General features: G+C 54.2%; 1 protein-coding gene across 1 annotated transcript; it reads right to left on the bottom strand.

The window, feature by feature from the left end:
* Positions 1 to 75: 75 nt before the first annotated feature.
* LOC143427733 (uncharacterized) lies at positions 76 to 24,922 on the bottom strand. Its single transcript, XM_076902140.1, has 2 exons — positions 24,275 to 24,922; positions 76 to 213 (listed from the first exon to the last, which is right to left on the bottom strand). Exons 1-2 carry the CDS (start codon positions 24,415 to 24,417, stop codon positions 135 to 137), a joined length of 222 nt encoding a protein of 73 aa, XP_076758255.1. The 5' UTR covers positions 24,418 to 24,922; the 3' UTR covers positions 76 to 134.
* Between the last annotated feature and the right edge of the window lie 2,855 nt (positions 24,923 to 27,777).

Genomic DNA, 27,777 nt, shown 5'->3' with positions numbered 1-27,777 from the left:
AATCTTAATCACACTTCCGCCTATCCCTAACTTCGCTCCGTTAAGTCACTTCCGTCGCAAACCCCGCTTCTACGCGTCTCGCATTCGCTCTTCTTTTACTCTTGTGTTCCTCCGCTTCTTCTGCTTTGCTCGTCTTATTCTGCTTCTTCCGCTTTGTCCAGTCTTCCTCTCCTGCGCGGGAATCTCTTGCTGCAACGCGTCTCCCGCTCGAAGCTGCAATTCAGAAAGAAAACGCTATTTTTATGCACAGCACTACCCTCTCGCGCTGATAGCCAGCTCTCTACGCATGCAACTAGGACTAATCGTTCGCGAATCGAAACGTTTCCGACAGGCCAACAGCGAACGCGATCCGTCGAGCTACTCTGGCCTCTCTCAACTCGAGACACGTTTTGACACTCGCGACGGAAACAAGATTCGTTGTACGCGATTTCAATCTCTACCGAATGGAAAACGATCGAGAGGAACTTTTGGATAATCGTCTGGTGAAAAGTCAGGGTTGTCACTTCGGATTGGAACGTGTTCAGGTTTGCACTCGTCGAAACGCGAATTTCTGAACACGATTCCCTTCAGGTTCGTTACGATTAGAGTCCCGTGAGGAACGATTCTTCGCGAGAACACGTGAGCCAAGGAACGTCTTGCCGTCGCGTCACATTGCACCAACCAGCGAGGAAATTCGCGAACACCCTTGAGACGCGTACTTCGCGACACACGTTCGATGGAGAAAAAAGGGGTGAGAATCGTTATTCGATCGTTTGATTCCTCGACTCGTCGTCGCGTTTCTCGCGAGCACTCGTGTTTCATTCACATCGAAACAGCGATCCATCTCGCGGTTCGAACCGTGCCATCCATTAGCGATCCGACGTGTTCTTTTGCACCTTGCTCACTCGTACAACGGGATTAATTAATTCGACGGGGACGAGTTGCACGCGACTACGACGCGAGTTATTAAAATTCTCCGTTTCACGAGGACGCGCGACAGGTCGAAAGTTCGCCGTGCGAGGGCTGACAAAAATTCGCTCCCTATTAATTTTACACCGCGGAACCGTTTCTCGACCGCAACGACGATCCGCGATCGAGGGTGAGCGCGGAACGAGCGACAGCCTCGTAACTAACGACACACTGGACAGGAGAGGAGACGTTGTCTCATCACCTTCCAAATAGACGTCAGCATCGTTCGTTGCATCGATTGTTCGTTTCTTTGCTCGTTCGACGGGAGACTAAACGTCGCCGCGCGATTCGACGGAATCGCGATCACCGCGAGCCGATCGGTCGCGATTGTCGGCTGGTCGTTCGACCAGCGACGAAGAGGCAACGACAATCGTCCCGGTGATTCGTCGACGCGGCTTTTCCCGTTCGCTCGGCCGCGATTTAACAAGGCACTCCATTTCCGGCCTGGTGCCGGGGATTAAGAAAGGATCGAGCCGTCTACGATCGCGACGAAACACTGCAGACGACGATGACGTGTACCGGGCATGTCGGGGAAGCGAGATGGAGGGGGTGGATCACCGGTGGTTGGTCGAAAGAGGGGAAAACTGACCAAAATCACGGTTGGAAAAAAAGAAAGTGTACGATCGAGGGGATGACCACACGGGCGCACGTTCCCGTCAGCGTGTGCCGTGGGCTCGAGGCGGAGAGTCACTCGGTGGTTTCCAATTTTCAAAGTCCCGCGTCTGGTCGAGGCACTGAGGAGAACACGCGCAAGAGGACACGCAGCGCGTAATCGAAGGAAAAATCCAAGATCCCCGTACGATTCCGATCGGATCGGACGTTGGACCGGGGCCAGATATCGGGCGATCGTCGATACGGTTTAGAAGACGTCTCGAGGAAAACGATGATCGTGTAAACGCACTTGGTCGACTTCTCTCCTCGCAGCGTGCAAAGCGTGTCTGTCAGGCAAGACCGTGTGCGTCGGTTCCAGTATCCCGTTTGCAGTCACGAAGACGAAGATGTGCACCACGACGTCGACGACGACGACGACGACAACGACAACGACAACGACAACGACAACGACAACGACGACGACGACGACTTCACGACGACGACAACGGCGCGTGTATACGATCGAGGAAAAAGCACTCTCCTCTTCCGCGTTCTCGAGTCCTTGACGGAGGAGGAACCGAAACTGACTCGGGTCTGCGGCTCGCGAGAAACGCTAAGTCCTTCTCCGTCGGGGGCCGGTGGTGGCGCGCTTCTCAGACCGCGTGCGTCTGACTAAAAGCCACCCCCTCGTGCCTTAAAGAACGCGTGTTCGGGTAGGGGCGTTGTCTTAGGTGGTGCGCGGTCGCGAAATTTCTGGCTGCCTCCGGCACCCTTTGCCAGTTCCCTTTTCCGTCTAAGAGACTCGCGAGCGAGGGTCCTTAGGACCTGGGCCCCAGCCCAGGTCACCCTCGACCGGCGTCCGACCCTTGACCAGTCCTCCCACGACCAAAATCTACCTCCGAGAGGACGAAAAACTGAGCCTGCCCTAGGACAGCAGTTTTCAAGCCACCCCTCTTTTCCTTTGCCCCCACTACTCTCAGCTACGACGAGGCGCGCGCTCTGTCTCCCCCTTTTCCTCAACACTCTCGGCCACCCCTCTCGCCCTCTTCCTTCTGCCCAAGCTACCCGTTTTGTGGGTGGGGGGCACTCCGCTGCCGACTCCGCCGACGTCTCCTACGGGGGGTAGCCTTTCTAAGGGGTGAGAAAGAGAGTGGGGCGTTCTCTCTTTTTCACCTTTCCCTTCTCCGCGTATCACGGCGTATCTTTCCCTTTTTCGCCCGTTTTCCTTTCGCTGCTACCCCCCTCGCGACGTATCTCCGTTTCGTTCGTACCCAGACCGAGGACCCGGAGAGCCAGGGTGCAACAACTCTCCGGTCGTCATTCTCCTCCGTGTACACACCTTGGATATCGTCGCCACAGCCACCGACTTGGCCACGAAAACTTACGCGTCCTCAGACGCGAGCGTGAACGCACACACGCGGGGGCGCGCGCTCTGTCTCCTACTTTTCTTCTCGTTCTTACAAGATTGCCCTTGAAAATTCCGCCGCGAGCTGAACGCGTCGCAACGTAGTCCGCGCCATACCCCTCCGAGACAACCGCCACTTTCTTCGACCACCCTTCGATCCTCCCCGGTGTTCCTAGCGAACTTTTCGGTGCCGCTATCCGCCTCTCGAGGCGGTCTACGCGGAGAGACGTCCACGAACTTGCGAACGTCACGACCGGATGAATTCGACTGACCGAAAAATTGTTGTCGAGGGCTCCTCTATAAGGGGGTGTAGCGGCAGTCTGAGGTACGGATAAAAAGAAGGGGACCGTCGTATAAAAATGGCCTCCTCCCTTATGCTCCGTATGGCCGCACACGCGTGACTAACCAGAACGAGGGGGAGTGGGACGCGCTTTCTTTTTTATCCCTTCCCACTAGCTCGACCCTACGAATCGGATTTTTTCATCGACCCTAACTCTTTCCGCCGTTGCATACTAGATATCCTTTCGTACGTGGTCCATAGAATCCACCTCGTCATCGTTAATCGTCTGAATTTCATCCCTACAGTCTCCGCTCTGAATCACTCACACCACGAAAGAAGACTGCGTTACACCCCTTTCTCCCTTCGATCGAGATCTCGATCGAAAGATGGATCGTCGACCTCGCGGAGGACGTCGACTTTTCAACGGAGGCGCCGATGTTCATTTCATAGCCTCGGCTGGTCGATGGTCATCCTACTCGTCTTACGCACCCTCCTCGTCAAATAGACGGCCCCTTCTCTTCATCTCACCCCTTCTCCACGGCCGTCTAACGTGTCCGCCGACCTCCCACCACCGTGTAAGCTTTCCATCCCTTCCTGCCACGATAACGTCTTTCCCCTCTGTTCGTTCTTCGGCCATCCCTCTCTTTCCTTCCCCGGCTGTCACTTACTCTCGCCCGACGCATTCTCTCCGCGCTCCCGTTCAGTCCGTCCTTTTCCTCTGCCCGCGTTTCCCTACCTTCGCTCGCCCGCTTTCAACCCTCCCCACCACCACGACGAACGCCACGACAACCCCCCACGCGTAGCATTTTTACGTCAGTCTCGTCCTTTTTTCCACGTGGCGTACACGTGGAAGTGTGAGTCCGGAGGGCGGAGAAGCGCACCCTCGCTGCGTTTTTTTCCTTCCTCGTTTCAACCCCCACCGCGGCCGGTTGCACTCGCCGCGTACACACAGCATCCACCCTCCACGGGCGGCCTACCTGCCACGAGGCAGCCAGCTTTCCACGCTTCAGGTGGACCGATTCCACCGCGAGAAAGTAGCCCATCCGTGGATTTTTCGGCCTCCGCCCGCGCACCCTACCCAAACCCGCGCCACCCTCGAACGCGACACGCGCGTGCAAACGTTCAACGGCGCGTAAAGAGCGTGCTCGATGGACCTCGCCGTCTCTCCCGCGCTTGTCGCCTCAAAGAGTGAACGATCTTCCGCATCGTCCAACCCCTTTCGCGTAACCAGCCAAGAGAGAGAGAGAGCAGAAGAAGAGAGAGAACCTTGGGACCAGCGCGAGCGAGCGAGCGCGCGCTTCTTCAATGGAGACTCGTACGAAAACGTACATCGCGTTCGAAAACGTCCGCACATGCCGCGCGATCTATCTACCGGCGAATCTGACAGATGTTCGCGGGATCGCACGAGCATTTTTTCGACAACGCGCATCTGCATAAACAGGCGAAAGAACGGCGCGGGGGTGTGCACGAAAGGAACGAGAGGGGTCCCCTGTACCACGATCACGATCGAACTTCCGGTCGCGACAGGTTGTTACCGTGCCAGGAATTGCCGACGAGGTTGCGGAAGAGAAAACTAAGTACACGCTTCCTCTCTTCCAGCGACTACTCTCCGTTCATCACCCACCATACGCGAGTCCAAAATTCCCCAACTGACTCTCGCAACGAAATTCGCTGAACACCCTCGATCACCGCGGAAGGCGAACCACGCGTCTCTTAATCCATCAATCCATCGTTTACTATCCGATCAGAGAGAGAGAGAGAGAGAGATAGAGGAATTCTAGCTATCTCTAGAATCGAACAACACACAGGGAGGATGCATACCTTTTCAAGTAGCCCGCAAAAAGTTTGAAAGGCGGGAAAAATACGTATAAATTTATGGACTGGCCAGCGATAAGTGGGACGCGCGGGCGGGGGCAGCGGGATATAGGCGGGACCGGGCATTGGGCAATCGAGGCCCGTTTTAAATTACAAATGAACCGACGGGGTAAAAACAGGTGAGAGTCGAGGCTCTTTCACGGATGGGGTGGGTGGATCCGTGAACGGTGCACGCGCACATATGCAACGCGCGTGTACGCCCGTTCACACGGCCCGTCCGAGCGAGAACGACCAATTGCACCTACGTACGTGCACACGTTCATGTAACATTTTAGATCCCAATCCCGATCCCGATTCCCCCGATCCCGATCGGCAGCTGGAACCTCGACGAGCCAACCGACACAGAGGGATACCCGGAGTCGGTGCGCACGACGTGCACGTGCACTTGCATCTTGGCGGCCAGTTGTGCCGCTGCGATGCAACTATCTTTCTCTCACTCTCTCTCTCTCTCTCTCTCTTTCTTTCTCTCTCTCTGTCTATCTTTCTCCCCAGTTCACCCTTTTCCTCTCGTTGAATCGACTCGATCGACTACCCCGATAGAACGCGCGGCTCTGCGTAGGAAGACATTTGTCTTCTGGCCCTGATCCTTGCCTTCTTTCGTACGATTGTCCGCCGCCAAAACGAGAACCCTCGACCCGCGCTCGCTCGCCGTTCAACCGGCGCGGGATGCGTTTTCTCTCGATACTCTTTGAATACCGTGCGTGCACGGCGAAACCGTCACTTTGTCAGATCGTAACCTCCGCTTCCTGCTGAGCGTATAGAATTTTGCGAGACCCGTTGCATTATTGCTGGCCCGTTCTTTTTTTTTCTCGCGTACGCGGTCGAATGAACCGTTCCTCGTTCTTTCTCGCGTTCGATCGCGAAAGTGGTACGTTCCTTTCGTGATTTTCGTACGAAAGAATTTTTCTTCCCCTCTGTTACAAAAAATTGTCTACTTTGCATTTGGGGTATTTCGTATTTTCGATTTGTTTGGTGGTTTATTTGGGTGTCAAGAGACGACTTGCGTTGAGAGACGAATTTTTCGACTGCTGTACGTGTGAAGCCACCTCGTCGATTCCGACCCCTCGAGAGAAAACCACCCCGTGATGAAGTGACGCCTGGTGGCGAGGCAACGAACAAGGGTTGAATGAATACAGAAAAGGGTGACTCGTTATTAGGTTTCTGTCCGTGCTAAGCGTTCCGTACGAAGATATCGATCGTTTTAGAGGAACGCGATCCTCCTCGAAACGACGCGGAGGAGAATCGCGCCGATTTCGCTGCCCTTTTCCCTTAAAACGTACACTCGTAGCCTCGTCTATTATTGGATAATACCAAAAGCGAGAGAAGAATACGGGCGGCTAAATTCGTTAGGACGAGTTAAATCCGTTCGACGAGCAAACATCGCGGCAAGTATCGAAACTAAACTGCAATCCGGATTAAGAATTCTAACGGTAGGAGTGCTGGCCAGTAGGATGAAATGAGCGACGCGTCCGGCGCATTACGCAATGAAAGAAACAAATGAAGCTTAATAGAAAAACTGCCCGCGCTAGAAAAACCGTTCCATCGTGCGTTTAGTACAGCTGCAGCAGAAAGTGCCACGACGAGCTCCTCTAACCCTTCGTCGAGCGCTGAACACGAGAAGAATTCTCATAAAAACCTGAACACCGTTCGTTCGCAGTTCTCCATCGGATGATATCTCGCGATGCTTACGAACGATTCGTTTGCAGCGAGATAAAACGGGCGATAAAACGAGAAAAACAAAAGGGTAAACGTTCCGCGAGAGATCTCTCTCGATCGTCGGAAAACGGATGCGTCGATGAACGGAAATCCACGAGAGATTCGACGCGAGGCGTCGTCCCGCACGCGCACCTCCGCGGAGATGCGGAGTGGCGCGTAAAAATTTGGAACGGCAGTGAGATACCACGGTGTGGCACGTGCGTCGCGCGAAGATAAAAGAATCATCGAGCCATGGCGACGCTCGCGGCGCGCGAGATCGATTTTTCGCCGATACCAGAGCGGGCGGACGCCGGGTGGGAAACGGCGCGGAGGTACGCTCGATTTCCTATTAATTCATTCTGACGGAAAATCGGGACCGCGAATTGCGCCCGTCCGGCCGTTCGACGAGATCAAAGCGGAGAGGCGGTCGGATGGAACGCGGCGGGCGCGCGGACAACGTCGCGACGATGCCGTGGAACGCGTCGCTCGCAATTTTTCCCGACTGTACCACCACCGTCGTCTGTGTCGCTATGTCAATAGGAGCCAATCTAAGTACATATGCACACACAGATGTAACGCGGCGCGCTCTGCACGCTCTATAGACCGTGATGCAATCGTGCCTCGTGCCTCGTGCAGTTTCGACATTCTCTTTGCCCCGCGTTATGCACAAAGTGCGGCAACGAGTGTCGTGGCAGAAAATTGATGCGCTTCGATTCAGAGGCACAGTCACCGTCCGATAGTCCCCTGCACGCGTCTCTCGTCCCTGTCCGGCAGCCGTCCCGCGATTTCGAGGATCCTTCGTAGGACGAAACCGACCGCGCGTTCCTTCGCGATGGCGATTGATATATCCAACGAGTTGCGCGTGATAAGATAAGGAAATACGTATCGAAGATCAAGGTGAGCGAGATAAATGGCTCGTACGGAGGTTGAATCGTAACCGAAGAGCCTCTCAAGAGGGTGGAACTCTTTGGCGAGGGAAAAAATCGCGATCCAAGCTTGAAAAGGGTCAACGTCGTCAGCACGGTGGATGATTCGAGGACGCGGATAGACGAGAATCGGGATGACGATCCTTTCGATTCGGCTGTAAGCTCGATTCCCGATTCCAGTTGTTCCGCGAGGGTGGAATAAAAGAGGGTGGGCAAGGGTGGGCAAGCCGTTAATCGCAGCGAATGCGAACGGTCTGGACGGAAATAGCCGGGCGGCCGGTGCGATCGTCGAAAGTTGGAACGGTTTTTTGGGGGGGCTCGTTCGAAACGCAGCTCGGGCACGGCTGTTGGTAGGGGAATTTTCCGTGGAAATCATCGACGTGTCCCGGGTCATCGACGAGCTCGAACCCGGAACAGGGAACATACACGCGTGCAAACGCATGTGCACGTACTAGCCGGACTAGGAAGGTGGTAGGCCGGTGTCTCGCACACCGGGGTGGTGGTTCCCGCATAGAACGCCGTGCGGCGGCCTCCCATTGGCCTCCCATTGGCCGGTCCGGGGGTGGCTTGCTGCAGTCATCGATTCAGGCAGTCATTGGCTGACTCGGCCCCGGCCGCCATTTTGAATGACTCCGGGATCAATACGCGGGGTGTGGAAAAAAAATGCATGCAAGCCCGCCACCCTCGCCCTCTCTCCCTTACTTCCCTCGAGCTCTCTCGCTCCCGCTCGCATCACCCTAGTTCACGCTACCACCGGACACACCGAGTCGCATCGCCTCCTCTTTCCACCGAGGGGCACCCTAACGCCTTTCCGCTCCTGTCCACCGCCTCTACCGCCTCTCCACCCCCCCCCACTGGCATTCTCGGCGCAACAACACCGACCATCCTCGAACCCAGCCAAAATGGGATGATAGACTCGAACGGCGAGCGTTCCGACGCGCGTAAATCCTGCACACACGCGCGCGCCAGAGAGAGAGAGAGAGAGAGAGAGAGTCTGCGAGCGGAACGAGCTGCGCCCCTTTCCGCTCGAAAATCATCGAGAAAAATGAGAAGGGACGGGAATGAAAAAGGAGGAACGCTCGTTACGAACGCCGCGCTGTTGCAAATCCATCGCGCGCGCCATACCACCCCCCAGGCCCACCACCCCCTCGACCCGTCATTTTCGTTCGCCGAAACGAACGTAACGCTCGCGTGCTCCGCGTTGCTACGTTGCATGCGGCGGCCGGTTTTCAAGCCAGGCCTCCGGTTGCGAAATAGCAAATTTCAAATCGAACCCCGGCACACCACCCCCTCCACCCACCCCATCATCGCAACGACCCCCGGACCTGGCAGCGGTGCGTCATCGTCGCGTGGAAAATAAAATGATTTTCGGACCGAGCTCTCCGGCCGGTTGGCAATTTTTCTCTCTCCACCCCTTTTTATATTTTCGTTCTTTTTTTTTTCTCGTTTTCATTCGGTTCAACCTCCCCCATCGCGTTTCGTTTTTCGAGCCTCGACGATAAATTTTCCTCGGCGAGAGGCTCGCTGATCCCCCATTTTCCGCGATCGACGATTTTACGCTCGTATCTCGGACGCGATTTTTTTTCCGCGCTCGCATCGCGACGACCGTTTAACCGCCATTTCGTCGGTTGTAATCGACTTTTCGAACGGCTACTGATCGGAAATCGGTACCCGATTCGTTGGATGTTCGCGAGGTCGCGAGAACACGCGTTAAACTCCTCTGAGCGGTCGTTTCCTTCGGAAATCGCGAAGGCTAGCGAATCTTCTGAACGTATCGAACTTCCTCGAGCTTCTTCCGGTCGTGTTTGGACGTTGTCGAATCGAAACTCGCGAAGAACGCGATTCCCTGGGACGCGAGACCGCCTGGTCGTCGTATCGTTGCATGCTACTTAATAATCTGCGAATTAGAATGATAATGCACGTAATGGCAATACTACCGGGCAACAGTAGTGATTACCGTGTAGTTGCTATGATTACGGACGCTCTCGCGTTTAACCGATTTACTATAATAAGTGTTACGTCCGTGGCAAGCGGCGCTGTACGCACGAAAGTGTACAATTACGAGAGGCAACTTTGTGGCGGACGTTGCTGGGTGTGCCGTTCCACAAAAGGGCTGTCATTATTGGGAGTCGCATGACGATTTATGATTTTAGAAGCCACGCGAGAGATCGAAGGAGGGACCGCGTTAGCGTCAGACTTTTTCTTCTTTTTTTTTGTCGTTTTCGAGGTAGGAACTGGTGGAGGATTTTTGTTAGGGGTGGTGGGGGTGGGTACCGTGCAGCATGCCATGCATGTACATGTATATACGTGTATATATATATAGATATATGATTGTTGCGAGATTGGTTCTGGTACTTACGTTTGGAATCGAACTAATTGAAACAAGGACATAAGGCTTCTCTTGGTAGCAACGACTTTTAGATCACATTTTTAGTTATTAAGAATTTTATCGTTTTTTTTCATTTTTCGCTTTTAAAATTTACGTTTAAAATCTAAAGTTTCTCAAAACTTGTTAAAAATATACTTTAGTCATATCTTTACAATTTACTTTGTTAGGCGTCTAAAGTGTTTTTTTGTTATTTTGTTTTTTTATTTCTTTTTCCCCCCCCTGTGTTTCTTGCTTGTTCCTTCGACGGTGTAGGTATACTCTTCTTTCTTAAGGCAATGCTTTTTTTTTGTTTAATTTAATTTCGTTTCTCTTCACTCTTTTTTTGTGCTTTTTTTTGTGATTTTTTTTTCTTGGTTTCCTATATCCTTTTTCCCTCTTCTTCTTCTTCTTCTTCCCCTTCTTCTTCCTTTTCTTCTTCTTCTTCTTCTTTCGTTTATTCGTCGTCTTCTTACTTGTCGTAATTTCGAAATGAGGAACGCTCGAACGAAAGCTTTGTCTAAATAATCAAGTCCGGTTTCGGCAGAAACTTAAGAGGAGTTGTTCAGACTTTGTGTTTCACAGACAGAAATCGGTGCGTGTTTCGAAAACGGTGAAATTAATTTTTCAATGAAATAACTATGACAACACATAACAACACAGTGCGACGCGTCTGAAACAGAAAGAATACGGAGGGGGGAGCTCGACGAGGATCTGATTCTTTACCAACCGCCCCTCCCCCCGCACACGGAACGGAATCGATTCGTATCGACGATACACCGGCGAAATTAACCAATTCCGGCGCGCCTCGCGGCGTTCCATTCGACCACCGAGAATCGAAGAAAATCACCTTCCCCTCTGAGACGTAGTCGACGAGAAAAGAAGAAGAAAAAAAAAAAAAGAAAACGCGACGCAAAGGACGAATCGATCGGATTTGAAATTTGGAAAATTGTACGAAATCGAAACAGAGAAATCGAGACGCGCGGTGATATCGCGAGAAAAGAGGAAGAGACGATCATCGATACATCGTGCAGGCATAGATCGTAGGCGGGATCGTCCGGTATCGAACCGAGCGTCTCATCCCTTCCGAGGGATGCATAAGCAGCCGGCGTGAAAGGGGTTCGAATTTCCCGCGGGACGCAATGAAAAACCTTGGTTATAAGAAGGGGCCCACGTGACCCGAGGAACGAATGAGCGTCTTTGCTACCCCCGCCGCGGGCACCCCCTTTCCACCCCCTCCAGGGCCGTAGTTCCCCTTCTAGGGAGGCGCGCGGCGTCGTTCCTTGCGCGTCGTAGTAAGACGCGTCGGGAGGCTGTCTCTGTCTTTCTCTCTCTCCCATCGGCTGACGGTGGTAGCCTCTTTCTCTTGCTCGCTCCTCGTGCTTTCCCGGACTTTTCTCCCCCACGTGCTCCTCGCGACTCGCCAGTGTCTGTTGGTACGTCGCGGGATGGTGATCTTGGTAGAAAGCAAGCTCCTTCTTCCACCTCGCTCGCTCCTCCTTGAAATTTCCTCCTTCCTCCTTCATCCCTCCTCCCTCTCTCTCTCTCTCTCTCTCTCCCTTTCTCTTTCTCCTGGGTCTTTCACCTCGTCCCGCGCCCTCGGTTCCCATCGCGAAGTCGCCTCGCGAAACACGCCGATCTCTCACCACCGGACGGTCCCGCGATCAACCGTGGCCCGATCCTTCTCCGGGCCTCTTTCATTTAGTCGAACGGCTCGCGGTAGTACGCGACGCGCCCCCCTCCCGAATTCCTCCATGGGGACCCGCGTGAACCCGGAACTCTTCTCTCCGCGGCTTTGGAACACCTCGCGCGCGCACCGGACACGGTTTCTACGCGGCTCGCGATTACGAAACGCGGTTATTTTAGGAAATTTTCGGTAACCTTTGATAGAGGCATTGCGAGCATCCCCGTGTCTGAGTAGCAACTGCGCCGTGGCCCCGTGCCGGGCACCCCCACCTCACCTCCTCGCCGCCTCTATCACACCACCGAGCCACCAACCCTCTCTCGGACGCGCACCCCTCGCCACCCCCCAACAGCCCCGCGGCCCTCTAACCGTCTCGCTCGCGCCTATCCAGCCCTCTCTGCCGGACCTTGTCCCGTCCTCGGCCATCCACCACCGGACCCCCCCTCTTCCGTCCGCCCCCGCGGCCAGCGCTGCTGCCCCATGCGCTGAAGCGCCTCTCTCTGCGCTCTCCTGCGTTTGCGTTTTGCGCTGCGCAAACCCCGCCAGGTGGATAACGACGTACTAGGCGCCTACGCCGATCATCTCTCTTCTTCTCTTTCTCACACTCGCTCTCTCTGCCGTTCCCTGCCACGTCCCTCCTTCCTCTCTCTCTCTCTCTCTCTCTTTCGATCTCTCACTCTCTCACTCTCTCTCTCTCTCTCTCTCTCTCTCTCTCTGACCGTGTCGTCTTTGCAAAACGATCGACGTTAGGGATACATCCGATTTCCTGGATAAATCACTTTTCAGCGATATCGCGGAGGGCATTACCTGCTAGGCGCGGAACGGGGTCGTAACACTTTCGTCGCGCGTCGCAAGACGCCAACGCGCGGAGGGATCGGACGTAGCCTCGGCCACCGTTCGCTCTTTCGAACGTTATACGGCCGTAACCACCGGGTGCGTTCGTTTTATCGATTATTTCGATTGCTACGCCGGTGATTCGGCTGCACGAGCATCCATGAGTCTGAAATTCCTGCCTCGAATTTCATTTCACGATACATTGTTCGCTATTCGAGCGCCGGTATCCCCGGAATTTTTCCGACCAATGCAGCCGTTTTTTCTTCGATACGAGGAATGCTGCGAGGGGATGATCGTACGAAATAAAAGAATATTCCATCTTTTCTTATTTTTAAGGCACTCCCTCTTCCTCTCCTCCACTCCCTCTCTTTCGTTCAGCATAATTTCACATTGAACAATATCTGGTATTCAAGAGTGTAATTAATTTCCCTCGTCGATGTTGCAGAGTCGTAAAAAACGCGACCGTTAAATAATTTACAAGTTCGTTGTGTAATTATACACGCAATCTGATGTATCGATATCGTCGTTGTTGCGCTCTCAGTCATTTTGTTTTTTTCTTTCCAAAGAGGGGGATGCGGCTTTTGTACCCCGTTTACGATGCTCCGTTTCCACGATAGAGTGGTTTGTAAACTATGAGGGGTGGCTTCTCTATCACACCCAATAACGATTCGGAGGCGTTATCGCGGCTTTACATCCCTTTGGCCCCGGCGTGACAGTAAGGTTAGCACGCCGTTGTTGCGTACACGCCAGAATGGACCTCGCGTTCGACGTGTATTTCAAATACCGCCGTTAACCGCAACGCGTCTCGTCTTCGGTTTATGAGACGGCGTCCCTCTTTCCCGGGTGAAAAAGAGAATGCGAAGGTTCGCGCGGGCCAAGCGAAACGCTGCCTATTTGTTTTATTGGGTTTTGGTAGAAAGATCCAAGGGACCGGTTACCGGTAAAGTCAGCCATTACTTTGAAGAGATGTTTGGCTTAGCCCAGGACTTTGAAGCGGCCTCTGTTAACGTTGATCGAACGTTTGTCTCTCGCCGCGCTAGTCTTTGCCCCGCTCGCTACATCGTTGATTATTAGTCTTTATAGCCGATGAAGCCTGGTAGATTCGAAGGTCGCGCGAAGATTTGTAAAATCGCTGAAAAATATATCTCGCGCCGCTTTCGCCTAGAGGGAAACGAAGGACGACTATTTCGTTAGTAAATAATCCTGTAACGCGCCGGTGACTCGATTCGATCCGAGGGGGTGGGTGGATTTCGCTTGGTTGTCGTTAAGGAGTTTCGAGGTAAGTTTTAACGGGAGAATTCCAGCCCCAGCCGCGGTCTGGAAGATTTCGCCTTGTCGTCGTGGCAAATAGCAATTGGTGGGTGTTAGCGTGACACTACGTGCCAGCCCACCATCCCAACGATAAGGTTAACATAACATCGTTGCGTACGCGACGTAACAGAGTACGTACACCGTCGTATTTCGAATCCTAGCGCTGACCGCAACTCGCTCCATCGCGTTTCCACGGGGGTTGATCGACCACCCCCAAAACGGCGTGCCTCGCCTCTGGAAATTCTCGAGCGGCATTCCCTAGCGCGAGCCTTTCGTCGATAGACTAGATCTTATTACCATCGGTAGACTACAATAACCGAAATGTAACCGGAATGCACGTTCGCTTTACACTTTTCCGCAAACGTTCTTCTTTCCTCTCGTACTATTTCCTTTCTTTTTTTTTCGTTGTACTTCGCGTTCTATTTCTCGAGCACGATTCTCTCAAGAAGCGATCGAGTAATATCGACATTCTTAAATCGTCCACGGGGTATTTATTCTCGACGAGTTTTTTTTTCGTAAGGGGTGGGCCACACTGGGAGAAAAGAGGGACTCCACCGGCGACCCTTTTGCCTCCGTCTTCCCAGCGTCAATGGCGGTTCCTCGTAATTGTATCGATTGTCTTAGAACGACACTGTCCCGACCGTTGAGCGTCCCGAAAGGTGAATACCGCTTCCATCCCCTAAAACTCCCCACCACGCGACGCTGCCGGCATTCTACTTCGGGCCTCCGCGTCAGGGTTGACCCCTTTTATTGTTTCGTTGGTCGAAAAATAAAAATTCCTAACCGGATGAAAGTTTGACCTGGATCTTTTTGTCGACCAGAATCGGCGGAGGGGGTCGCAGGGGGAAACAATGGCCCGGTTTGATTTGCATACACGGACAAGCGGCACCGTGACACGTGGTACATCCCAGCCGAACGCGTCCCTTTCATCAGCCACACAGCTACTCTGCTCGCCGTTAACCGCGAGATACACGCGTTTAAAAAGGAGAAAAGGACCGAGAGAAGTAATGAAATTTCGTCGATTCTTCTCTACTCTGTGTCATTTCCATCGGCCCTTCTCTCGAGAACGGAGAAACGTGACGTTAGCCAGCGACAAAGTTCGATCAAACAGGGACGAGTTTCAGTTCCCGACCCTCATCATCGACGACCCTTCGCCTAGGATAATCATAATAAGGAGAGAATCGGTTGGTTGACCAGAGGATAGAACCGCTGGGACAGATAAAACAATCGAGGCTGATTTTTTGCGAGGACAGCTGCAACGGACCTCTGTCGAATCGACGGACTCGTGCCTGCCGGACGGGCCATCATCATCCGGACGGTTTCGCGCGCTTTCAACCCTTACGGTCCGGCTGATCGTGCCCGCTACCCTTTACCAGCGTCACGAGCCACGGGTTACCACGCGACCAGCGCGCTCGACGTTGCGTCGACCGATATCGAGGATACCATCTCGACGAAGGACAATACCCGGTTGGAACAATAATTTCGTTCCCGTTATTTAAAAGATAGAGAGAGAGAGAGGGAGAGGGAGAAAAGGAGCAAGTCGCTCGAGGGACACCCTCTTGGCCAGCCGCCTAATGATCGGCGGACAAGACGGAGGGAACGATGAGGAAGGAAGCTGGATGGGCGCTCACTTGTCCCGGGTAATTAGTAAAAACAAAGGAGACGGCTGGCCGCGAGAAAGTGCCGGGTAACGGCCGTCTGAGTGGAACGTAAGAAAAGCGGCGGCAGCGCGCGCGCGCGCGCGCGGCCGCCTTGGATAAAATCTAAATGAGAAAGTAATCCCAGCGAAGTCGCGCGGGAGGAGAGGCGATGTGAGAAACGAACCGCGAAGGTGGAGAAGCCAGGCTCGATGCCGGAGGAGGAAGAGGTGCAAGCTCGACGGGCAGACCCGTGCGCCGCGGTGGAGTTGATTCAGGACGGCCGGAGAGTGAGAGATTTTGGGCACGCGACTCCTTTTTCGCGGTAGGTCATGGCACCTAGGATCCTCGCGTGGTCTTCCCCGATGTAAACAGCTAGCGTGCGATCTGACCTAGCTGCGCTATCGGGCTAAGCGCGAGCTTAACCTAACCCAACCTGACGCGTCGACGTACCGCTCGGCAGCGCGCACACACACAGCCCCGGCATGCACCCCCAGAGGGGGTTGAAATAGGCGCGGGTGGCCCCTATCGATTCTGGCCCCGTGAAAATAACGGAATCTCGTGGCGTGCTTTCGCCAACTTCCACGCACCCCTACACCACGTTGCTAACCAGCCGTTTTCCACCCCCCTCTTTACCCTCCTCCTCGTCGTGCACCACGGGGCAAGAACGACGGCTGAGGGTGAACGGAGGTAATCAAATGAAAACAAAAATCTCGACGGGCCAACCTCGACGCGGAAGAAAGTTACGCGGGCGAACTTTTACCTTTTTCGCCGCAATTTGCGGCCGATTCAACCGTGAGAGCGAACTCGAGAGCCACCCCTCCAGCGAGACGGCCATTCTTCGGCCGCGTTCCTGCCCCGTCCGCGAACGCTCGCTGGACACTTTGCGCGAAGATACAGGGGACGGGGGTTTCGCTGTTGCCCCGCCGCCCAGGTGCCTCGTTTATGTTAATTCTTTCGGGACGGCGCGATTTTATCGGAGAAATTTGCTCTGCGGTTCGTTAGGGGCTGCAAATTTCACCGTGAAACCGTCGTACGTCGAATCTTACCGCTGTTATCTTTCGTCCCGCGATTCGAATTAGCCGATATCTTAATCGAACGAGGCGAATTCGCTCGTCGCGTGAAAATAGGCTCCACGGACCAGCTTCGAGCAGTTTCTCAGCGTCGAGAAATGTCTCGATTGTTCGACTATCCTCGCGTAGTCTATAATTCGATTTAGTCTTGGAAAAAACGCGAGGAGCCAGCTCGTGACTTTATAGCGTGGCAGAGACATCTCTCAGTTTCAATTTCGAAGCAGTCGCGTGTTAAGCCGTGGTGTCTTTCCAGGCAAACAAATCTCGTACGGTTTAACACGAATCACGGCCGAGAAGCGATTCAATGAAAGTTTGGCGAGCGCGTGGAAATTTCGCAGGACGGTCGCGTATCGAGGCGTCTATCGAGTGTACGCGGCGCGGAACAAACGAGCAAATAATCCGCAAAGCACCGCGGGCAGGCCAGATGTCCATTCTCGAAGGTATACGCGTAGCATGTGGATAATCGGAGGAGCACCGCCGACCACGCGGCATATGCCGTTGCCTCCGTCAGCGGCAGCTGCACTCTTCGACGCCGGGGCATCGCGATCACGCCCGCGATCAGCGCGGAACCCAACCCAGGAAGAAGAGGAGGAGGTGATGCGTTATCATTCGGAAAGCTGCTGGCGTGGGTGGCCGGTTGCTACGAGATTTTTAAGAAACGGACCTTCCTTTCCGTTTCAGAATCGTCGATCTCGCCGCGAACCGTTCCTGGCCAGCGCCGCTCGCTTCTCCTTTTGTGCTCGCGTGTCTGCTCTGTCTTCGACGAGGAACAAAAGGGGCAGAGGGCCGTGAAGAAAGAAGAAAAGGAAAAAGAAATAGAGAAAAAAGCAGTAGAGCGACGAAGGACCCGAGAGGAGCTTCCATTGTCTCCGTGGGATTGTGCGAGTAGTAAGCGGCGACTAATTTCTAGTATATATGCGAGCAAGGGTGCGCGTCCATCTGAGAGTGAAATTATCGCGACTAGCTCGTAGATCGGCAAGTTTGTCGCTCGAGAACGATCAGCGACGATTTCACTCTCAGATGGACGCGCGTCCTAATGTTTGGTTCGATTTTCGTTGCAGTTTCCTCGATAACCACGAAGAGCTGCGTCCTCGCATCCGCGAGGGGTACCAGTCAGCTGTGTTGTTCAGCGTTTCGCGGCGCGCGATAACGTTGTTTATCTGCAAAGTGGCCGGGGCATTCGCGCTGATTAAGTCGCGGAAAAGTCGAGCCGAAACAGAAGGCAGGGACAGCCGTGGTGGCGGTCGCGGCGGCGAAATCCACGGCGATATTTCAAAAGACCGCGATGTAAAGCGGCGAACACGGGGCTCGGGCAAGTTGGCGTCGCCTTATCGCCGGCGACGAGAGCCCGCGACACTTCTAATGAAATTTCCGCGGCGAAGTAAGTTTTAAAAGTGCAAAAGTGTCCAGGGACAAAGGAGCCTAGCCGAGGGGAGGACGGCTGAGATTTAGGAGGATCATAAATCGAGGCGGCGTCCTCGTGCCGCGAAAATCTCGCGGAGATTAGAGAGCCACTCTCACTCGTTCGCCCTTTCTCTCGCGAATCGACTCGACGAATTTCCACTGACACGCGGAAGCTATTCAACCAACCCCGTGCACGCTCTTATCTTCGCTCGACTTTTCTTTCTTTCGTTGGTTAAACGGAGACGATTTTATTGCTCCATCGACGACGGTTCGATCGCGACAAGACGCTATTTCGTCGTCGATAACGAACGACCCGTGGCGTTTCGGTTTTTAATTGAAAGCAAAGTCTGTAGATTTTTAATTAAGAAAATTCAAGATCGACCTGTACCAGTCCATCCATCCATCCATCGGTTACTGGCTCCTCCTCGGAGTCTCCTCAAACAATTTTATAATTGATTTCATTTTCATTTATTTTCGCGCGAACCTCCGGCCACCCCCTTCCGTGTCTTCAATCCCCGTTTCCCACCGTTCCCGATCTCCTCTCTTTTTCCTCGACCCTGCCTCCGGTTAGCTCGCCCCAGCTCGAGAAGACGGTGCCCCGCGCCTCGACCTTACCACGCAATCAATTTAATGTTTTAATTAAGAGAGTATCCGTGAAAAATTAGATTTTAATCGGATCGCGCCACAGTGGTCTCGCTCTCTGTTTACATTCGAGCTGGGCGCGTTTTAATAAATAATTTTAATTGACCCTGCCTCTAAACTCGAAAGGGGTTCGACGCGAACGAAGAGACGCGTCCCTCCGCGTGGACGTCGAACCGCAAACGAACTCTGTCGCTGGTTGTACACCGCCGCTTTCGAGACACTCGCGCGCTTGGCTAAGGATGCGCCACCGATACACGCGTCCCTCCCTCGAGCCCTCCAAAAAATATCCGCCATTTCGCGCGCTATTCTCGGACGCGTACACGTCGTTGCGCAACACGCGGTCGTGGTTATCGAAATCGCGAAATAGCGATAAAGCTGCGCTCCTTTTCCCGCGGAATCCGCGCGGCCCAAGACCAAGCAACTAGCACTAGGTCAACCCTGTCATTTTTCACCCAAGTGACTAATGGACTTATTTCGCGTGACGCGAAGGTACGTTCGCGAATAGTGTGTAAACGTACGCGCGTGGCCAGTGCGGTGTCCAACTCTCGTGCCAATCGTGTATCAAGGCGTGTGGGGATTTTAAAGGAAACAGTAGCGGCAGTATCGTTCCGTCCAACAGAAGAATGGAGGAGAGCGTAAACGTCGCGCTGTTAACAGTTCGCGTCTCCCTGCTAAGCGTGGCTCGATATTTCGCTGGCAAGAGGTTATCCGCCTCTTTAAACGCCTAGACACATCCCATCTATATTGGTCGAACTGTACGTTCCCCGCTCGGGCGTTGGTTGATTCATCCCCTGAAATATTGTCACGCCAGCGGAGCAGCGTTCATTGTTTGACAGCCGGCCGCGTATTAACAGCCATTTTCGACTGGACCCGAGCGAGGAGAACGGTCCGTGTATCCGGGACGAATCTCGTCGAATCGCAGCCGCGAGGGGGAAACGGGAGGGGTGCCGTATTCCCGGTATTGAGACGTAGAACGGGCGGCGTAGACCGAAAAAGAAAAAGCCAGCCGCGAGAGAGAAGGTCCACCATTTTCCGAAGCTATTCTAGAGTGTTATGCAACTGCCGGCCAATGCATTTGGCCGGGCAGAGCTTTATGGCCGAACCTCGCACGCGCAAAAATGTTTGTTTTAACTCGGTGCCCGCCGCCACCCTCCCCACGTCCGCGCGCGTCTACCTGCTTGCCGCCATCCCCCCGGCCCTAACCGGCGCAGCCTTGAATTATTCGGAATGTCAGAATATTTGTAAAATTAGATCTTCCGCTTTTCCGATCCGATACAGGCTTTACCGCCGCTGCTCGTCCATTGTTGTCTCGTCTAGCAACGGACTCGACCGCGGAGAGTATCGAGAAGATCGAGGAGGAACGCGATTTTGGGCTGCGTTTTTCGAGCCAGCTACCCTTTGGACGGCGCCTCAGTCGAACCGGTTTTCGCGGAGAATATATTAATTTTTCATAGAGGCGATATAGCCCTTTCGTTCGATGGACGGTCACGAGCCGTCTTAAGGGAATTTCCATTTGTAAATCGCGCGGTTAAGCGACCGCGCGTAGGGACGAACGGCGGTCGCTAATGGACGGCGCCTTAAAAAGTTGCCCCCGGGTTGCGAAATTTGGAAATCTCGCGAGTATTCCCGCCGGGGCATCCGCAGAAAGGAGTGTCGTCGAGGGTGGGGTATCCCAGTAATCCCATCCCACCGTTACTTTGCACCCTCCATTTTTACGCCATCTTTTCCCGCCGTCGATCCACCCTCCGATGCCCCGTAGCTCTGTCCCTTTCTGTTATTCTGCGAACTGGCTGTTCGTCGTTCGCTCTTCTCGGTTCCCTCGAAAGTCGCGTCGCAGAAACAGAGTTCTCTTTGATTGCTTTAATCAATAACGCAACGGTGAATCAACGCGAAACGATCGTTGTTCTTTTACTTTTTTCGGCAGATTTTACTTTTCGAGGAAGAGGCGGTTTTGTACGCTTCGACGGTGTCCGTGGAAGATGGCGGAGGATTCGAAGTAGAAAAAAGTTGGACGCGACGCTGCTCGTTCGATTCCTTCGTTGTTAAATAAATAAAGGATGGAATGTTTCGTTCGCTTGGAATAGATTTTGCGATTTGTTCGAGTGCCGTACGAAATTAGCCGCCCTCGCGTCGAGGGTAGTAGCTCTCTGACGACGAGCCTGTTATTCGGAACTTTTATAGGCAGTTCGGCGATAAGAAGATGGGAAGGGCAGTTTTTGTCGCTTAAAAAGGAACGAGGAGATCCAATTTCCGCGCGATGATTGGCCGATTCGATCGGTCGTTACGATAATAGAATTCTTTGGGGACGTTTTTCCGTGCCTCTGCGCTAATTGAACGGTCCATTGTTTTCGCAAATCGGTACTTATTCAATATCTTATTCCGTTCAAAGGAAACACTTTATCCTTCTCCCCCTTAGACACGGTTTCTTCATTTATTTTTAACAATTTTCTCCTCCCTTTATGGTAATTCCTACACAGTGTGATAATTTATTTTTTCTCTTGTCTTCAAACTCGCGTGTAAACTGTATCGATGGAAGCACGTTTGAAGAAGGTTATATCTGTATCAAGTTAAAGAATTTAAAACGAAGTTGAAACTTTCGTCCCTCTCGCAAAATATTTCATCCGCGCCCCACAGCCATCCGCGTGGTTAGAGCCGCTCTTTTCGTCCGCCGCGTACGAGAAGTAATTATTTTTCCGGTCCTTCATCTCTTACGACGTCCTCTACCCTCTCTTCACGGCCTACTTTCGCCTGCCCCCTCGAGATTTTTAACGTCTCGCGAACCCTTCCTCCTCCTCCATTGTCTCTCATCTCTCGTCTCTCCCGCGGACGAAGCTGAAGGAAAGCCGTTGGAGAGGGCTGCAACGGCAACCCTTTCGGGCCGTGGCGGCGCGAGAAAAGAAATTAGCGAAATTAAACGAGCCGATATAGCCGCGCGTTTTTAGGGTGGGACCCTTTCGCAGCTTTCACGGAAAACCGGGTATTATTTGCGATTAATTATTTGCTCGACGCCAGAGCGATTGGCACGGCAAACGAGCAGGGTTCAGTTGACAGACCGCGTATCAAAGAAGCGTTCAAACTTCCTGCCACCGGCCGGGTTTGCAATGTTCACACGCGGCCAACGACGACGCGAGCCACATCGCGAGATCGATTTGACGAGAATCAAAATCCAGACACGTCGCTCTTTTCATTTTTCCTCTCGGTTCGAAGGTTTACGAAGACAGCCCCGCCACGAGCTTCGACTCGACTGCTTAAAGGTGAAAAACAGCTCGCTCGACGATAACGAGCATCCGTTTTACTCTCCGCGCGGAATGATCGATGCTCGGAAAATATTTGCTCATGAAATTTCGAGCATCGACAAAACGGCAAACACGAAAAAAGGAGGGAACAGAAAGAGAGAGAGAGAGAGAGAAAGAGAGAAAGAGAGGGAGAGAGAGATGGAGCGACAAAGAAACGAACGTTTAATATTTCCGATCGTCTGGCTCGCGGCGCGGTCGCGTATTTGTTAAAACCTTGCTCGCGGGAAGCAGCACAGGGCCTGCTGGAAATGGAATTAATCTGTCGATGCGTACCGTGCGCCCATTTAATATCCATCACGCGTTCATCACTGCAGAAGCAATCCGGTGGTTGTTCTCGCGCCACGCTGTTTTTTCTTCCCTTCTCTCTCGCGCTCTTCCTTCGCGCCGCTGTCCGTTCCTCTCCATCGGGGATTCTCGCAACGGGGGTTGCGTGCCGCCGGGGTACAGAGATCGCTCGCTGCCCGTTTACCACCCTGCTTCCTACGCGCGGTACGCGCGCGAGAGGTAACCGAATTTTCACGCGACCACGAGGAACACGGAGAGACACCACGGAGGACGATGACTAATTTTTCGCGTAACACCTTAATGCGCCGCGCGCCCGTCGAAAACTGACCCCGCAGCTGGCCGCCACTCAAAAAAGGGGGGTGGAACGAGGGGGGGCCCAGAGGGAAGGGCGAGTTCGTGATGCCCCGTGTCCAGAGGTGGGGGGGCCTAGGTAAAAGGGGAGAAACCCATCGTCGCAACCTACTGTATCTCTCGAATTATATTCTTTCCATTTTTTCATCGAGATCTCCTACCCTCCTCGCGTACAGCTATATATACACGTATATGTACACATCTGGACGCACACATCGTCAGCTCCTCCTTTTCCTTCGCGTACCCTCCATCCGAGTATTATCTCCGTCTCCTCGCGGCGGACCAGCCGGGTTTCAAAGTGCCACCAGGTCGGACCTGTTTAAGGGTTTAATTTGAGGGTCGTTCCTCGGGGTGGAGCGCGGCGGTACGACAGAGGAGTGCGCGTTGCGTGAATCGCAACATCGCCTGGGCCCACGGGTCCAGGTAAATTTACACGTAACAATGGCCTGGAGCGCTTTCCGCCACTTTGTCCTCTCCTAGCCTGCGCGCAGAGCCACGATTTTTGACGGAGACGAGGAGGAGAGAAAGAAGAGGGAAGAGTTTCGTCTCGTCGAGGAGGTATATCGGCGCGTTCGAGGGTAGAGAGCGAGTAGAGCAGAGGGCAATGGACTCGCCGCAGCATTCGGATTGTTCGGGTCTACGCTGCGGGGAAAGGTAACGCGTTGAAGGGACAATGAATGTTTCAAGTTTCGATACGACAACCTCTCCGCTCGTGTTTTATTTAATTTTTATTCGACGCCGGCGCATTACATATGCCCGCGTTGTTTATTCATCCGCGCGACCCGAGCGCCACTTCACTCTCGCCTGACGTTACACTTTATCCGTTCTTTATTATTTATCGCCGGCGAAATTCTGCGCATTGTTTTCCAAAACACAGCGACTAATCACCGTGCTACGCCCCCGCGCTGCGTCCCTCGTCCGTGCACACCCTCGCCCACCCGCCACCCACCACCCTCCTCCCCCCCCGTTCGACGCCTATTCGATCGATCGTTCCACAAAAGCCCGGCTTGGACCCGCGTATCGTGGATCCTCGATTGTTTTGTCGCGCATCGAATCAACTTTCGCGATCTCCTTCGCTATTTTTTTTTTTTTTTCATTCTTTTTCTTTTTCATACGATTTTTTTCATGGCGCTGGGAAAAGTTTTCTCGCGAAAGTGCGTTTTCGTGGAAGGGTTGGATCGTTTAATCGGGTCAGGCGAAGCAACGAAGAAAGCTAGGACAGACGACACGATCGAAAGGTTGAGAAAGATTAGAGAAGAAACGAGAGCAGCGTGAGAGTCCGGATCAGCCATTTTCTTCCAATCCGCGTGCGTTCGGTTTGTTAGTTTGCGGCTAAAGCGTGTACCGGTCAGAGTTCTGCAAGCAAGGAATATTAATAGTTGTTAGTGAGAGTGCAAAGCGACAGACGTCTCGTCGAAGGGATCCATCGCGACGATCGATTAAAACGTGCAGACTGAAGTATAGTAATCAACGCTGTCGCGTCGAGCGATGTTTTCTCGAATTTAAAAAAAAAGTTTACCGCCAGTTTCATCGAACGTACGTAATATCACTCGATAGAGCGCCTCGCGACTCGATCGTCGATGGACTCGTTCGACGTCAGCGTTCGACGATACCGCGAAGCTCGACTATTAGCGGAATCGTAGCCGTTAGGACGAAAGCGATGAAAGTTTACCTGAACAGGAACTCGTGGCTCGTCGATCCTCGATCAATCAGCCGCTGGTTATCATCGTCTCGGTCATGCTCGTCACCGTCCTCGTCGTCGTCCTCCTCCTCACCATCCTTTTCCACTTGCCGCGATCCGTGTTCCCAGTTCATCCGACACTGCCACGCGAAACCGATCAGCGTCCCTCGGTTGTCACTAATTCGCGAGCGTCTATCATCGGACGGGAAAACGTGGCGAACGGTGGCGAAAAATCAGTCCCACGGAACGGTCCGCGCGGCACGCCTCCTCTTATCGAGGCGCTTAAACCGAAAGAATCCGCTCGGGCCGATGCTAGACCGCGACGATTCTCTTCTCACTTTCTCCCGTTTTCTTTCAGAGATCTCGCTGGGACTGTGGAGCACCGATCTCCGCGTGCATCGCTCCGGCCGCGCTCGTTCTCGTCGTTCCACGCGACGTTACGCCGAGGACGACACTGTTTCTTCGTGCAGCAGACCAGCCTCGCCAGTCGGATCTCGTGCGTCGTGGAAAAACGTGCGTGCTTCCTTCCTGATTAACTCTCCGCGCGAGCGACGATTTTCGCGAGGCGACCGTGCCGGCGAAATCGTGGACCACAGGGCCGCGAGACGCGGTTCGCACACCGTTTCTCTATCTTCTCGGTTCTCGTTCGTTTCGTCCACTTTTTGGCGAGCTCTCTCGGAGGCGCACGATCCCGGACGATTTCGAGAGCCACCTCGATCCTCGATCCACTCGCGATCAGTCTTGCACGACGATAGGCGGGTCGCGATCCGCGATCTATCGTTATCGGGTCGCGGACGGTATTGTTCTCGCGCTTGTCGATTTCGCGTGTTTTCAGGAAGCGGAGCCTGCCGGAGATGCCGCTTCGCGATGTTACGATTTTCAGTGCACTGAAATCCGCGGCACCGCGTCCGCAAGTGGGAGGGACTGGTTCGCACGTGACTCAGAGTGTGTCGTATTCTTTTCTTCCTCCTTCGAATCTGCTCCCGCGGCCGTGCCTGCTGGCCCTTTTCCCGTGGAAATTGCCCGCGTTGCACGACTCGCGTCTCGCACGCGGCCGGGTCGCTGAACGTAACCTTTATCACTTCCTGCCCGGCGAACGACAACCGTGGATCATTATTTCAATTCGACCGTCGACGGTGCGCGTTCACCACGGACAGCCTCGTCGATCACTTGCCCGACGACTACGATTTTTTTTTGCTATTCACCTCCCTCCAACCCTCTCGATTTTCACGCCGCCTTTTGTCTCTCCTCCCGTCTCCGTTTCCGTTTTTCGTCACCTGCGCCCGTCCCCGTGGAAAAGAAGAAGAAGAAGCTTTCACCAGCAACAGCAGCGTCGTCGTCGTCGCCGCCGTCGTCGTCGTCGTCCCGTGCAGCCCCCTGTGCGTTATCCCCTACCACCACCGGGTGTCGAGCAAGAGAGGGATTTATGGGATATACACGTCGCAAAGACGTCACCAGTTTCGCACGTGCGTGTGCACGTAGCCTGCGCGCACGCTGCCACGAAAACGCGATCGCCGTCGTGGAGGATCCGTTCTAGCGGAGAACGGAGCCGAATTGTCCCTCGCGTAACGCGCACCAAGTTTATCAGATTCTAGGAAAATCGAGCAGCAGCGAACGTAGCTCTCGCGCGTCTCTTTTCTCTATCTTTCTCTCCTCCCCCTCTCTCTCTTTCTCTCTCTTTCTTTCTCTCTTTCTCTCTCTCTCTCTCTCCCCCTTTGGTCGGCGTTCCTCCTTGGGCCGGCTGCTTCTCCTCCTCGCCGTCCCGTGTTCTCTCCCTGATTTGCCGTACTTTTTTTTTATTTTTCGTCGCTCGTCTCCTTTTCCTTCCGTCCCCTCTGCTTGCTCTCCTCCACTCGGGTTTACGGATGATCGAAAGTCGTCGAAATCGGGTTGCGGCGCGTGTCACGGCAGGGCGGGCGCACGGTTCGGTAATCGCGGCTCTCTCCGGGGCCAGGCGGCGGGGCTCTCCACTTCGATATTTCTGCGATTTATTGCGGCGCGACTTAGAAATGCATCTAATGCGGTGCACGCCGCATAGAATGCATGCATGCACCTTGGCGGCGGGGAGGGCGAGCCACGGAGAGCCGAGAGGCGAGTCGAGCCGAGTCGTAGCCGCGCACCGCGTTTGCGCATGCGCCCACGAGAATCAGCCCGTGTGTACTCTACTCGCGCGCGCGGCTAGGCGAGCGCGAGCTCTAGCGAATATGAGCGAGCGGAGCGGACCCGCCACCGCCACCGCCGCCGCCGCCGCCACCGCCGCCACCGCCGCCACCGCCACGGTGTATCTTCGCTACGTCATTCATTGGCGTGGAGAGTGAAAATCAGAGCTCCATGCAGCAGCCGTTCTATGCAACTGTATCAGGAACGGTAAACGAAGCGACACACGCGGCCAGTTTCCGCGCCTCGCGCTTCGTCTCCGCGATGGAAAGGGTGTCGTCGCGACGTGCACGACGAACGGCGTATATACACAACTCTCGAGTTAGGTAACTCGGGCGACGTTGAAATTGGGCCAATCGCGGCTCCATCAACCGTTTCGATCCTCGCTCCCGTAGATCCTTCCCGATCGTTCGATTTTCAACGTACAATTTTCAGTCGGACTCGATCTCCCTCGAGCCGTGGAGCGAAGTGTACCGTGTAATTTCCCCGGTAGCGAGCGCTCGAGAGCGCTCGCATGCACCGCGAATCGCGTGTAAGTCCGCGGCGTCGTGACGCGGGGTGCATCCGAGCCCCGATCGCCCGATCGAACCCCCGAACATTTAAAATTCCAACCTGCCGGGCGAGGTCCCGAACGGGGGGTGGGGGGGACGGCTCGATTCCACGGAACCGTGGAGAGCCACCGTGGTAATTCCTATTACGGAATCAGCAGGCGTGATCAACAAAAGCTCTGAAATATCTTTCCTCGGCCCCGCGAGAACTTCCTGCCCGGAGCGCGGTTACCGGCGGTAAATTCTCGCGCGGAACGCCGGCGTGCGCTCTCTCGGGCACCGGGCGATGCATCGAGCGAGCGTGCCGGCACAGTTCGAGCGCGTGCATGTGTCCGGGAGTAGGCACACTCGGCCGTTTCCACCGTCGAACCACCGCCACAACCGCCGCGGCGTTTGCCTATCCTAGAGCCGCGATGGATCCGCGACGGGGAAAGAGAGGGCTGCGCTCCCCGACGTCTCCTTCGCGGTACCCGCCGTTCGTTCTTCCCGCGGTGGTTCCTCCTCGATAACCTCCCCCCTCCCCACTCCCTTCCTCCATCTCGTTCCTTTCTCTCTCTGTCGCTCTTGAACAGCTTACGTGTGTGTACACGCGCGAGCGTGTACGTGCGCGTCGCGTATACGCGGCCGCGAGGTGGGTGGGAGGCCGTGCCCCCCGCTAGGTACGACACTGCATGATTTTTTGACGACCGATGAAAGTTACTCGCGAGATATTCTATTTTAAACTTTCGGCCGACAGCCGCTCCGCGGCCACCTCCGCCCCCACCGCGCCGACCGAGACTTCCTACATCG

Source organism: Xylocopa sonorina, chromosome 9, assembly GCF_050948175.1.
Source record: "Xylocopa sonorina isolate GNS202 chromosome 9, iyXylSono1_principal, whole genome shotgun sequence".
Lineage (NCBI taxonomy): Eukaryota > Metazoa > Arthropoda > Insecta > Hymenoptera > Apidae > Xylocopa > Xylocopa sonorina.
The sequence above is the reverse complement of the archived record's forward strand: the minus strand, read 5'-3'. Positions and strand labels throughout refer to the sequence as shown.

Bases quoted from the DNA above. Each gene is read 5' to 3' on its own strand.
- LOC143427733 (XM_076902140.1), bottom strand. From the start codon at position 24,417: ATGAACTGGGAACACGGATCGCGGCAAGTGGAAAAGGATGGTGAGGAG. The intron at 214-24,274 runs GTAAACTTTCAT...TCTGAATTGCAG, and splicing joins AGCCACGAGTTCCTGTTCAG to CTTCGAGCGGGAGACGCGTT.